The sequence below is a fragment of the Prionailurus bengalensis genome, chromosome B4, assembly GCF_016509475.1.
Source record: "Prionailurus bengalensis isolate Pbe53 chromosome B4, Fcat_Pben_1.1_paternal_pri, whole genome shotgun sequence".
Lineage (NCBI taxonomy): Eukaryota > Metazoa > Chordata > Mammalia > Carnivora > Felidae > Prionailurus > Prionailurus bengalensis.
In genome coordinates this window covers 25,888,655-25,903,555 of record NC_057358.1, presented here as the reverse complement: position 1 = coordinate 25,903,555, position 14,901 = coordinate 25,888,655, and the positions used below count along the sequence as shown (strand labels likewise).

Below are 14,901 nucleotides of genomic sequence, written 5' to 3'. Positions count from 1 at the left end.
CTTTTGATGATAATGTGACCAACTACAAAATACTTTAATTGGGAAGCTCAGGGTTTAAGTTGGTGAATGTAATGTCACTTCAAGGTCAATTTCTCATTAAATGAAGGTAAGAGTACCGAATACAGAGCCTATTAGTGGTTTTGTTCAGGTTCATTTTACTTGGCTACTTGATGGTATTCCCGTATTCCCGTACTTGACAACAATGTCTATTTTCCTATAGGATCATTTTCGCTTTCCTCTTCCCTCCCTTCCCCGTCTTCCCCATCTCCTCTCTCTCTCCTGATTCATGTTTTAATATATGCTACCGTCTTACAGAGCAGAGCAGTTTTCCAGTATAAAATATCAGGAAAATATTGGTAGGCAGATTTCAGTTCTCCCTACCATTTTTTAATTGAAGAATAATTGACATAACAATATTGTATTAGTTTTAGGTGTACAACATCATGTTCTGATATTTATATATATTATAAAATGGTCACTGTAATTAGTCTAGTTACCATCTGTCATGATACAAAATTGCTACATTATTATTGACTGTATTCCCCCTGTGGTCTACGACATTCCTGCATCTTATTAGTTTATAACTGGAAGATCGTACCTCTGAATCTCCTTTATGTATTTCACCCCTTCCCTGCCATTTTCTTTCCAGCTGTATCAGTTATCTTTCCTTCAAGGGTGGTTGGTCAACAGAAGTCATTTAAAAGTCTTCCTGTTAATTCAAAGGTCATTAATGCACTAAATCCCATAACGTGTACATTTTGGACTTGATACTCCTGCAATTACATGTGAAGTATTTTTCCATGAGTGAAAATTACGTATGGACAATGTGATTAGAATGACAATTTCTATTATCTATCTATTGTTTATCTTACGACAGTTTCTATTAAGCATACGTAGGCTGTCAAATGAATATTTCTGCATAGACACCAAAATTGGTTTTTGCCTTCCTTGAAAAATCTCCCGTGGAACTGTGCTATAATGGTCTTAAATTGGTAGTCAAAAAAGATAGTATTAAATAAAAGATGAAGCGAAAACAGGCACAAGCCATAATTCCTAATCCTTGTAAGTAAAAGAAATACATGAACATATTGTTAAAAATAAATGGACCCTGATTAGTAATTTGGAGTCATTGACTTGTACTGGTACAGAGGAGATTGAATTTTAGTTCTGAAAGAATAAGGAAATTAAAGACACAGTGTTCAGAAAGGTGAAGAGCTCAGAGTAAGAGATTCATAGGTAGAGAATTTTCTGAAAATGTCTTCATTTGGTCTCAGAGTACACATGAGAATTTAATATTGAACCAGAAAATGGTGAGGTTAGCAATGGAAGGCTTGTTAAACTCCTACTTGAGAGTGTTATCGTGGTTTGAGTATTAGAAATCCAAGAAGAATGTTTCTGACAAAAACCAACAACATGATTTGATATTCAAGAGTGTTTGGAATGGAATAGTTAGTAAAATATTATACTGGATGGAAACTGGTATTTACCTTGAGAGGGAGGTATGATTTTAGATGGTATTCAGCACCATTGGCTACAGCCTTATAATTGGATATTGAAACTTCGTTATGGTGAAAATATTTTAGATGAAGACTTTTAAAACTTTTTGTAATTATATAGCCATGTGGTAAAAGAATGGGTGGGAAGTCAGATTGAAAGGTGTATTTTCAGGAAGTTATGTGTAGGAAGTGGGTAAGATTGCAGACACATGACGTCACGATTGACAATGACAGTTTCTAGTTAGCCAGTCTTGGGAAAGAATCTTCCGTCCCATTTTGACCTAACATTTAACGTTGATTTCTTTGAAATCATTTATATTAACTACCATCAATTTGAATTTCACTTTTTATAGGTAATTACTGTAAGAAGTCGTTTAGTAAACTAAAATATTTGCTTGTCTTTTTTTCAAAGCAGAAGCAAGGTACAGTAGAATATGACAGGGGTCCCTGAATTATAAGTTGAACCAACAGTTTTAAATATGAAAAATGTAACTCCCAGATGTTAATTTGAATACTGTTTTTAATTTTTTAGTGGTTAAGAGAAATAATTATTTGCTAGTTAAAGATGGCTGTTCCATTTAAAATACTTAGTGCACAGTAGTGAAAAGAAGCCTGAGGTGTACCTCCAAAGCAATAATGATGTTTATAAACAGACGCGGATATATACAACCAAATATATAGCCACTATGAGAAGGCTACTATGTGTGTCCTACAGATCTGCCAGCTCTTTTTTGAAAAGTTTTAAAACTTTCTCTGATTATTTATAATGTTGCCAGAGTCAGATCTTCATTCATTCGTTCTCAAATGTCCCATGCCTACTCTGTGCCAAGCCCTGTAGATAGAACTTGCAGAAGGTACATGAAGGCTAATGCAGCTGACAGGAGAAATGTTGGGTAAAAGGATGCATAGAAATACTGTGGAACACAGAGGAGAGGGGTGGTAAATCTAAATTTGGGAAGTGGGGAGGGGGCTCAAGAGAACTTTGCAGAGGCAGTGACATAGAAGTTGAGCCCTGAAGATTGGCTTCGAGGTCACCAAAAAAAGGAAAAGGAGTGAGAGATGAGTCGGGGGGGGGGGGGGGATGTGAAAACCGATGTTTTAAATAAGGTGAATAGCATATGAAATCCCATCAAGTAACTTGTCAAGTTTGAAGACACAAAATAAGTTCAGTGTGGTTGAGCAGTAGCTTGTGGCAGAGGGGAGGGGGCGGGAGTTCAGAGCTAGACAGGGGATCCTTTGAGTGGCAGGGGGTGGTGGGGGGGGCATATATGTCCTGGTTTGCCCAGGAAGTGTGGTTTGTGCCTGTGGTCCCAGCATGATTATTAATAGCCTCCTTCCCATTCTTTTGTTTCCTTCTTTAGATGATAAATTAACATGGCCGCCCTTACTGTGAGCATCTTAAAAAGTTTGGGTGTCATCCTAAGAGCAGTTGGAAAGCCACTGAAAGGATTTAAACAGGCAGGCTACACAGTCGCTTTCGTGAACAGGTTCTCAGAGTGGAAGGGGGTGGTAGGGTGGGAGAAGTGGAATGCTGAATGGAGGAAGGCCAGCCGCGAGCCTGAGGAAGTAATCCAGGTGAAGCACGATTATGGCCTTAGTGAAGGATGTGAGGGGATGGCAGTGGGGGATGGGTGGAACTGGATGTAGCTTCAGTACGTGGTATTGGCACAACTGGTTGATTACTGGGGGAAAAATATATATATATCTAATGTGTATTATATATAATGTAATACATAGTGAATTCCAACTAGATTAAAGATTTGAGTATAAAAATTTGGACCATAATCATGGGATCAAGAAGAAACCTTAATAACCTCAGGAACAGAGGGACAGATAGACACCCACACACAGGAAAAGTACAAAAAAAAAAATCCATGAATGAGGTTAGAAGAAATTGTTTATTTATGTAAATAATTTATATTGGTCTTTAATAAGGTGTGATAACTTATTACTTTGACTCTAATTTTCCTTTTTACAAGGGACTTGCTGGAGACTTAAAAATAGGACATTTTTTGAGACTATGTACTTGCATTTCTAATTCAAACCGTGAAGAAAGTAGAAGTTCCTATTTCCATTGCTCCGTTAGTGAAGATGAGCATCATGCCGTATGTTTAGTGACTTTTTGTTTTGTCCATGAACTGTGTGACCTTTCAGGAATAGCTCCTGTCCACTGGCTGCATTAATTTTCCTTTTCTGCATGCAGAAATATTACATATATATTTTCCCATTATAAATAGAGTGCACTACTTTTTGTTCTGTGCACTTTTAACATTTTGATATTTTGTGGACTTCTGTTTGGAGTAACACTTATCTAACTTCTCTCTTAGAGGTAGATATTTCTGTTTTTTGTTTTTTGGTTTTTTTTTTTGCTATTTAAACAGCACTATAATGCACATCTCTTGTATATTTCAGAATTTTATTGGGGATATAAATTGTTGGGTTAAAACGTGTGTATCTTTGAAATTTCAGTAGTGATTGCCAGTTGTCCTTAGCAATGACCTGGACAGGTCCTCTCAGCGTACATTGCCGGCCTCACACGTGAGAAGGTCCTTTGCTGCATGCCCTTGCAAGCCCTGTGCAATTAACGTTCTTTTTCATTTTTGCTAATTGATCACCACTGGAATATATGTCAGTACTTTTCCTGTACAGCTTGTTGCCCTGGGGTCTCCAATAGTTAGGAAATGACTTGTCATTTTGTAACAGTTGTCTCACGTGAAGGCTGTCAAAGATGTAAAGATTATACCCAGTCTTGAAATCTCTGAATCAGTCAGTTGCCACATACGAACAATAAATAATAATTACTCTTATTACTCAGTAGTGGTTACAAGATACAGTCTTACTGTCCAAATCTTCAAGTAACGAAGCATCAAAGAAACAACAGATGGTGAGAACAGGGAAGTGGTATAGTGAATAGCACAAGGCGTCAGTAGAAGCGATAGGATGTGGGAGCTTCCTGTGGTGATGGGGTGGGCAAGAGCAATAGTGGTGGCCTTTGGGGGCACTCCTCTGAAGGGATATGGATCTCTACGGCGACTTTTTTTCCCGGGAGGCAGAGAGTCATTAATAAATAAGATCCACTCCTAGGCATTGCATGGCCACATTATAGGCAGATCCACCTCTCCAAGTCCTCATTCAGAGGCTCATTTTTTGATAAAACAGTGAAGTGACATCATCGCTAGAGCATGGTATTATAATTTAGGGAAGTTGGGGGAAATTTGGTGGGTTTTAAAAAGGCAATAAAATAAGAGGATTTGTTGAAATTTTTAGCTTTCCAAAACATGTCCTTACCAGAAATTACTCATTGCCTGAGCATGTAGAATGGATGAGACTTCATTAAAGCATGCAAAAGGGACAAGTTAAGCTTCCTTCTGGAGGAATAAATCAGTGTTTCTCATTCTTATGAGTTAGACACTTAATTCTGTGGACCTGACAGGTACTTTGAACATACAATTGACTCCAGGGGGTCCAAAGCAGTGAGAGCCTGTGTGCCTGATGGGTTAGAAGGCCTAGTGTTCAATTTCCTGCATATTCTTCTGAACAACAGGTAAACCCATCAGTTGTGATTGGGTGATTATGGCATATGGAAATACAATTTTCTTATTTAGGTGTGTTGCCTTTCAAAAGGACAATCTGTATATTGAAGAATAAAGTCACCACAGTTAAAAAACAGGAAAATAGAATACAAAGTTACTTTTAGTTCAGAATAAAAATGTTGGCTAACCAAAAAATACTTGTAAAGCAAAGCTATTAAAAATTAGGAACTTAGTATTTGTAAATCTTGGAATCCAGACATGGAGATGAAAAGCTAAAGAGGAAAAAATACATAGCTGGTGTTACTAATATTGCCTATCAACCATAATAATCATTTTATTTTAGAAGATGTTTATTAGTGATCTCTATTAGTCTTAATTATGTGCAGGATAGTTACCATAGATACCCAGATAATGGACATTTCTGATGTTCTTCATTCAACTCTTTATAAACCCATATTCCCATCTATTGTCATTCCTATCTTCCTGTCTGAAAGACTTCCTGTACCATTTCTTGTAATGCAAGTCTTCTGGTGATATATTCCTTCAGCCTCTGTATGTGTTTAAAAACTCTTCAATATCTCTTCTTTTCTCAAAGATATTTTTGCTAGGTATAGAATTTTCGGTTGGCGGTTTCTGAGTATTTTAAAGATGCTGCTCTTTTATCTTGTGGCTCACGTTTCTGAAGTGTGTTGTCATTATTATCTTTTTTCTCTTGGCTGATTTTAAGATTTTTTTTTCTTTCTCACTGGTTTTAAGCAATACAGTGTTATTTTTTTTATGCTTTTTGTGCTTAGATACAGATAGAGGCTTTTTTTTACCCCATCACATTTGGAATATTTTCTACCATATTTCTTTAGATATTTTTTTAGCACTTCTCCTTTCTTTGGAGATGCCAGTTAGGTGTATATAAGTTGTCCCATGGCTCAATAATGTTCATAATTTTTCACTATGTCTTCTCTTTGTGTTGTTTCATTTTTGATAGTTGATAAATTGCTTTAACTACAAGTGTTAATCTCATTCACTGTACTTTTTTGAAGTACATACATTGTATCTTTTATCTCTAGAAGTTTGATTTTAATCTTTCTTGTATATTGCAAGTCTCAGTTTTCAGTCTTCCATCTAACTTTTTAAGCATTTAGGATACAGTGATAGTAATTGTTTTCCTTCCCTTGTCTGAAGTCTATTTGTGTAATTTCAGGATTTGGTTCCATATAATTCTATCATCTGTGTAATTTTCAGGGTTTAGTTCTATAGCATTGCTTTTCTTCATTATAAGTAGTATTTCCTTCTGTCTTCATATGCCTGATAACTTTTGTTAGTAATTGATTGACTCCCAGTCAGTATGAGTTTTACTTTGTTTGATGCTGAATGTTTTTATACTTTTATAGATAATATTCTTGAGGTTTTTTTTTCTGTTATATAATTAAGTTACTTGGGAACATGTTGATTCTTCAGAGTCTTGCTTTTTAAGCTTTGTTGGGTGAGATCTTAGCTGTGTTTAATTTTGGGCTATTTACCACTATTAAGACAGTATTCCTCTCTTCACTATCCTCAGTGCCCTGCACATGCCAAGCCTTTTTCCCCTGATAGAAACAGGAGTTCTTCCTGCCCTGTGTGAGCTTTGCCAGTTGTTCTCTGCAAGGCAGAGTTTTTTAAAGTTGGAACTATTGACATTTGGGGGTGGAAAATTATTGAGGGAAGGGATGGCAGGAGAGGGCAGGGGACCATCCTGTGTGCTGTCAGATGTTTAGGTGCATCCCTGACCTCTGTGCACTAGATGGCAGTAGCATCCCCCACACTGAGACAACCCAAAATGTCTCCAGACATTACTAAGTGGCTACTGGGGAGTAAAATTGTTCTCTACTGATAACCACTGCTCTAATCCTTTCTGGTAGTTTTTTTGGGTTTTTTTGTTTTGTTTTGTTTTGTTTTTGTTTGTTTGTTTTTTTGTATGTATGCCTTGGCTAAGGATTCAGGGGGGACCTACTGAAGATCTCCGGAGCCCTTTGCCCATCCCGCTGTCTTCTCTTTCATACCCTTGAGACCCTGAGAACTTTAGTCTCTCATCCTCCCAGTGTTCCCAGCTTTGTTGTCTCAACTTAGGAAGACCAGTGGGTTCTACCCAGGGCCTTCTCCCCCAACACAGCCAGCAAACTCTGGGCTTAAGAGGCTCACATTTGTATCCTGTCTTCCGGTGATCACTATCCTTCATTGTTTGGGTCCAGTGTTTTCCAAAACCATTGTTTCATCTTTTTTTTTTTTTTTTTAAGTTTTCTGTTTTTTAGTTATTTTCCGGTGGAGTTCTTAATAACTTCAACTTGGCTCTCATCCTCATTCTTGAACGATGCTTTTCCTAAATACACAATTTTGGGCTGGCTGTTATTTTTTCTAAGCATTTTCCAGATATTTTAACTGGCTTCTAGCTTCCACTGTTGCCAATCAGTCATCTCTCAGTCATTTTGTTTGTGTTTCCTTTCTGATGTTCTTCAGGTCTTCTCTCTTCAGTCTTTGGTGTGCTGTAGTTTCACTATGATGTATCGAATCTTGCATTTCTTTTTATTGTTCCTGCTTCCTGATGGATACATTGGGTCTCCTGACTCTTCAGACTCCATCTGTCATTACTTGTCAAAAATTTCAGCCATTGCCTCTTCAGATATTTCTTCATCTTGATGCTGTTCATACTTTTACTTTGAAACTCAGGTCAGATGCAAAAAACACCAGCCCCCAAGGAAAAAACATTAATTAGGCTCGTTAAAATTTGGATTCCTTGTTAGTCAAAAAACCCTAACAAGAAAGGGAAAGGGAAGCTACCAAACATGAGAATACATTTGCCGCATATGTAACCAACAAAGGCTTGGGTCCAGTATGTTATAAAGAATTCTTACAAAACAGTAAGAAAAAGACAGATGGAATATAAAAATGTGTGAGGATCTTGAACAGGCATCTTACAAAAACAGATTTCATTAGTTATAAGAAAAATGGAATTCCAACCATAAGAAGATACCATTATGCATCCAGAATGGCGAGATTGAAATTACTAATGTGAAATGTTGGGGATCATTTGATACAACTAGAACTCACTTAAGTTGTTGGTAAGAGTACAGTTGGGACAAGCACTTTGAAAAACTGTCTCTTATCTGGTAATGTTGAATATACTTAGAACCCATGACCCAGACTTTTCTTTCTCAAATATACTTGACCTTTGAACAATGCAGGGACTAGGGTCACTGACTCCCTACATGTTAGAAATTTGTGAACTCGTGTGTAACTTTTGACTCCCCAGAATTTAACTACTGATAGCCAACTGTTTCTTAGAAGCCTTACCAACAGCAAAATATTTTGTGTGTTATATGTATTATATACTGTATTCTTCCAATAAACTAGAGAAAAGAAAATGTTAAGAAAATTATGAGGAAAATAAAATACATTTATTATACTGTATTTATCAAAAAATATCCACATATAAATGGACCCATGCGATTCAAACCGATTGTTGTTCAAGGGCAAGCTATGCTTAACCCATATTGTGTGTGTGTGTGTGTGTGTGTGTGTGTGTGTGTGTGTGCGCGCGCGTGCACACACGCACACATGTGCATGCATCAAAAGATAAGAAATATTAATAGTAGCACTATTTATAATAGCCAAGAACTGAAATCATTCTAAATGTCCCCCGAAGGCATAGAAAATGTGAAATATACATACTTGGAAAAATGGACCATAGGTGAATGCACCTGGACCATTAAGAGGCTATTGCAATTCTCCAGGTAAAACACAATGACATCAATGAGCTAGATCAGGTATCCCCCAACTTTTCCTATAAAAACGGTCTCTTGCTTCCACTCAGTTTTTGTTCTTGTAACATGACGGCAGCTATAAACAATACATAAATGAATGAAGAACATGTCACAGTAACATTTCATTTACAAAAACAGATGGCATAGTTTGCCAGTGACTGCTCTAAGAGCTGAGAGAATAGAACACATTTTAGGATATATTTTGCAAGTAGATTTAACAGAATATAGATTGGGTGTTGAGGAGTGTAGGGTGGAGGAGAGATTTGTTTCAAGGATGATTTCTAGGCTTCTGGCTAGAGTAATTTATGGATTGTGGTGGTGGTGATAGAGAACAAGTTCGTTAAAAGTCTAAAACCCACTCTCCTAAAATAATAGTGACATGTCAAGATTTGAGTGTTTTTCTGGTCTTTGGTCCAGAATGACAATGTGACTGTATTTTGTGGAGTTTTAGCCACCATGACAGTAATGCCTAGGAAAACTTTTATTTTATTCTTTAAAAAAAATTTTTTTTAACATTTATTCATTTTTGAGAGTGAGAGAGACAGACCATGAGCAGGGGAGGGTCAGAGAGAGAGGGAAACACAGAATCCAAAGGAGGCTCCAGGCTCTGAGCTGCCAGCACAGGGCCCGACGCGGGGCTTGAACTCACAGACCACGAGATCATGACCTGAGCCGAAGTCGGACACTTAACCAACTGAGCCACCCAGGCACCCCTATGTTATTCTTTTATACACATATTAGTTAACCTGTTACACAACAAATGAAAAGGTGAGAAAACAGGAGAAGAATGAAAGTAAATTGCATTGGTCAGTTCCTTTTGTGTTTTCTGCTAACAGTAGAAAGGGAAAAATACAGTTTTCTCAGACTCCTACTGGCTCATTGACAATGTACCTGTGGCCTCATTTTCTCCCTCCTAGCCAAAGTACTAAGCCCCCACCCCTGTCCCCAGCTGCCACCCTTATAAGGATGAACCAGAGAATATACAGGTGAGAGTACTTTTTAAAAATTTTTTTTTAATGTTTATTCATATTTGAGAGACAGAGAGAGACAGAGCATGGCAGGGAAGGGGCAGAGAGGGGGAGACACAGAATCTGAAACAGGCTCCAGGCTCTGAGCTGTCAGCACAGAGCCCGACGGGGGGCTCGAACTCACAGACTGTGAGATCATGACCTGAGCTGAAGTCGGATGCTCAACCGACTGAGCCACCCAGGCGCCCCAGGTGAGAGTACTTTGATGCTGATCTTGTCCTCCATGAGGGTAGGCAGCTAAGCAGAGCTGCTGTTGGCTGCTGTATGTACTCCCGTTCCTAAGATGCTCTTTTTCAAGTAGTTGCCTATGACCATTGTTATGTCAACACTGTAACCCCAGTTTGATTTTCTTTATAGCTTGATGTGTTTGGGATTTTAAATTTGATTGATTTTTCCCCCCAAATTCTGACTTTGATAGGCTTTGCTCTCTGTACACGATACTGTGGCTCAGAAGAATTACGATCCGGTATTACCTCCTATGCCTGATGATATCGATGATGAGGAAGATTCCGTAAAAATCATTCGTCTGGTCAAAAATAGAGAACCGCTGGTGAGTTTTGGTGTACGGTTTATGCTCAGACATGAGTAGGTACCATGATAAAACCAAATCTGATGGGGCCACACCATTTATTCCTCTCTTTAAAACATGATTTTTCTGCATTTTTAAGCTTTAAAATAAAAAGAGCATACATGTCTAAAAAACATTATTTAGAAAAATGAAAAAAAAAAGCCAAATAAAACGGCAGCATTTTATTGGTTAGAGCAATAATTTGTAAAATGTGATGTTGACCTTTATAAAAGAAAGCATACCATGAGCCAGTCACAGCTGATTTAAGACTAAACGGTGCAACTAAAAATAATTGCTCTGGCTTTTCTAGAAAGCTGATTTATTTTAAAGTAAAGGAGAAATTAATCAAATGTCTTTTATTTCAAAATGTTAATGTAGGGGCGCCTGGGTGGCTCAGTCGGTTAAGTGTCTGACTTCGGCTCAGGTCCTCATCTCACAGTTTGTGAGTTTGAGCCCTGCATTGGGCTCTCTGCTGTCAGCGCAAATCCCACTTTGGATCCTCTGTCCCTCTCTCTCTCTGGCCCTCCCTTACTCTCTCTCTCTCAAAAATAAATAAACATAGAAAACTGTAAATGTACCAATTTATTTTAGCACCGGAATTTATACAATGTCAAATTGCATCAAGGGGTCTGTGGTGAGCAGAATGGTGTTCCCCACAGTGCCCAACGATGTCACGTACTAATCTTCAGAACCCGTGAAATACTACTTTAAATAGCAGAGGGACTTGTCAAGATTTGGTAAGGATCGTGAGATGGGAAGATTATCCTGGGTTATCTGGTGGGCCCCTTGTCATCACAAAGGTTTTTACTGAAGTGGGAAGGGCAGCACATCAGAATTACAAAAAGGAGACGTGATGATAAAAGCAAAGGTTGGTGTGATGTTGCCATGAGCCGCGGAATGCCAGAAGCTTCTAGAAACTGGAAAAGGGGAGGATCAGATTCTCTCCTAGATCCTCCAGGGGGAACACAGCCTTGCTGACACCTTGACTTTAGCTCCAGGACCCTCAATTGGCCCTCCTGTCTCCAGAACTGTAAGGTAACAAATCTGTGTCACAAAATTTGTGTGGCACATTTGTGCGGCACATTTGTCATGGCAGCAGTAGGATAGTAGTACAGAGTGTGTCCATATTTTGCTGAAACTGCATTCAGTGAAAAATAAATTCCACTGTCTAGCAGTTGATTTTAAATGTGTTGGGGCCCATTTTTTTTCTAATTGAGACATTTTGGTATTCTTAAAGCAAATAGCAGGGGATAATGCAATACTTGCTGGGCACTGTGTGAAGTACTTTACATATGTTACATTTATCTTCATAGTTGGTATGTCTTTTTCCATTTTTATAGACTAGGAAATGGATACGCAAAGAAGTGAAGGAACTTACTTATTACAGCTAATGAGTGGTAGAATGGAGGTCCGGGCCCTTTACCTGCAAATACTAGTTTTTTTTCTTCTACACCATATTGTATCTGTCTACTTGTCCCTTACAGGTTTTTTTCATGTTCTTGTTTTGTTTAAGGGCAACTTTGGTACGTTGATAACTGCACTGGATACTCCTACCCAGAAAAAACACACAGATAGATTTCATGTGATACAAAGGAATTTATTGAGACCCTAATGCCCACCCATGGATGTCCTCGGGCTCCCTGTATTCCTGGTTAAGATTATTTAATGTAGATTATAAGTTTGTGCCTTTAATATGTGGTTTATAACTCTGTAATGTCTCTTGGTATTTATTAAATAGAAGGTGATATACTTAGCAAGGATAGATGGCATGCATTTTGGATGTAGAAAGATCTTTCTCAGGGTCTATCACCATACAGTGACTAATTCTTGGTGGCTTCTGTGCATCCCTCGATAAATACATTTTTTTGTTTTGTTTTGACAACTTCAGGCACTTGGATAACCGAAAGGCTGACCATCTTGAGGAGTTCAGGAATTCATTAGGAATAATTTCTTTGATCAGTTGTAGTTTTCCCAGGGGCAGTGGCTTTTGGTGTGTTGGCTTCGTGGGCTAACATTTAAAGCACCACCAGCAATGTTTATGTCCTGAGCCTCTCTTGATCAAAGAACATCTTCAAAATGTTTGTCAAAGCAATTAGGCATGCACTGCACTGAGATTTTTTAAGTTTTAACTGGACCTGCTGCAAATTAGTTTCAATTTAAAAAGCAGTCGAATGAAGTATAGAAAATAACCTACAGTTGTGTTATCATCCTTTGTTACTGAGTATATCACATGCTTTATAGCTAGTCAGCATGTCACAGCTTAAATAATTAGATCTAACTTTGACATCATCATCCTTTGTTAGCTCTCTTTTGTCCAAGTTTATATAATATAGAATATTTAAGAGGAGAATCTGAACTGGGGTAAATGGCAAGTTAGAGTTGATCAGACCAGGCAAATTTTTACATACACAGTGCAAGAGAAGAGAGGGAGTACAAAATACCCACAACGTTGTTACTTAGGTGAGGAGAAGTACCATGCATTCAGGTAGCAAGAATAGAAGGAAATGCATGGGAGTGAAAATTTCAAGTTTCCTTATGATTATTTGGAGCCTGTGGGGCTCGGCAGGTGCTAGGAAGAGGCTAGAGATTTAGGAAAGGGAACCAAGTAAATTTAAAAATTGGTTGAATTGTTAATTTATTTAAAAATTATTTCTCTTAAGCATGAGGATGTTTTCCGGATTTGTAACATTTGTATATGCAGGGGCTATCTTCAGCATTTCTTGGAATTGTTCAGTTCCTTATTCATGTACCATGGTTTAATTTGACAACTTTGTAATATACTTGAAAGCAACTTTCCTTTCTACTTCATCTCAAATGTGGGGTGTTTAAAAATTTTAATGCTGTTTCATTTGGATCCATAATTTTTATTCTGCTCTTTGCCTATTTTACATGAATTAAAAGTTGTCATATTCATTTTTCCATTATTTAAAAGTAAATTAATAAAAGTTTTTTTCCCCAAACATATGTAGTTAACTTCTCTAAACTAGGTTTATGTTTTATATTATTTTTATGTTTAAGGCAATCTAAAGCAATTTCAAGTACTTTGAAGTTATTTTACTTTAAAAAATTACTGTAGTTACTTGTCCTTTGTCTTCCTTCTGAGCCACAATTGTGTGTTTCTTGTTCAAGGAACTGTATTTAAAAAAAATAAAAATAAAAAACTTCATATAGACAACAACATCTACATGGGACGAAGAAATTCCCAAATTATTTGTTAGGATTTCTGAGAAGAGTATTAAGATTTCAGATGTCATTTCAACCTTGGAATATGAAATCAAGTGAGGAGAATTACTTATCTTGAACTTTATTTCATCCAAATGATAATTAGTGTATTACTTTTAGTTTGACAGTTATAAAGGTAAAGTAGGATTCTTGGGTGAGTACATTTAAGGTTTAAAAAATGTACTACTCAGAAAAGTAGGAAATGGTTATTTTCAACAAACTTGTCATTTTACATTTGTCAAATGTCACTTGTCATTTTGGAGAGGTTCTTGGAAAAGCCACAACTACCAAAGGGGTAGAAAGTGGGGGAGAAGCAGAAGCCGAGAGAAGATTGAATCTAAGGCATCCTTAGGAGAATGAATCCAAGTGGTAAGAGTCAGAAATAGTTAAGACGCGAGAAGCAATGCTGAAGTAAAATTCTAGTGATTGGATCGTCAGGAAATTTTTGGCAAATGATTCCAGAGTAAAGGCTATAAGATTTAACAATGAAGGGGGGTTAGTTTATCCATATGATTTAAGAGTTTACTTTTGTCTGTTAGATTGAGGCATAATGTGGTGAAATAAACACCAGGCTTGGATTAGAGGACCTAAGTGGGAGGTACTCTGGTGTCCCTTCTTTGCTCTATATCCTTGCAGGACCAAGTCAGTTAATCTCACAGGCTGAGGCTTCTTGTGTGAAAATCAGGAGATCTGCCTCTTCAAGAGTGTTTTGAATGTCAACTAGCATATAATGTACTTGAAATGCTTTGTATGCATTATGCAAGCACTATATAAATGTTGTATAGAATGATACGTAGAAGCTCTCGATGACGGTTGTTGGAGAGGACCATTTCCAGGGAAAAGAGGCAGTGAGCACAGATCATGTAGGTGTTTGCAATGGAAAGGTGAGATGGTGATAGTTTAAGGGGAGGGATGGATAAATGAATTGAGAGAAGGAGAGAAAAACAATGGTCAGGATGCAGGGAGCAGAGCTATCCTCCCTCCCCATGAATTTGGAACAATTTGTATCTGTTTTATGCAGAAATAATAATAAATATTATTTTTTAGGCACCCTTTAAGAAAGTGACCTTCACTTAGTGAGTGAGTGGATTATGATCTTAATTTTCAGTTTCTTGTATGGGTTGTCCTTCTTGCTTCTTTTAGAACAGTGCTGCTCCAACTTTGGTATCCTAAGAATTACCTGAGGTGCTTACTTAAAACGCAAACTTCACCACCTCTACCCCCAGAGAGTCTGCATCAGTAGGTTTCAGGTGGGACCTG

General features: G+C 37.6%; 1 protein-coding gene across 4 annotated transcripts in view; it reads left to right on the top strand.

Moving 5' to 3' along the window:
* Positions 1-14,901, top strand: part of MPP7 (membrane palmitoylated protein 7) — a 292,696-nt gene that overhangs the window by 176,639 nt on the left and 101,156 nt on the right. For all 4 annotated transcript variants that reach the window (XM_043563317.1, XM_043563318.1, XM_043563319.1 and 1 more), the window contains exon 6: positions 10,270-10,401. In XM_043563317.1, coding sequence (XP_043419252.1) covers positions 10,270-10,401 — 132 coding nt within the window. The remainder of the gene's footprint in view (positions 1-10,269; positions 10,402-14,901) is intronic.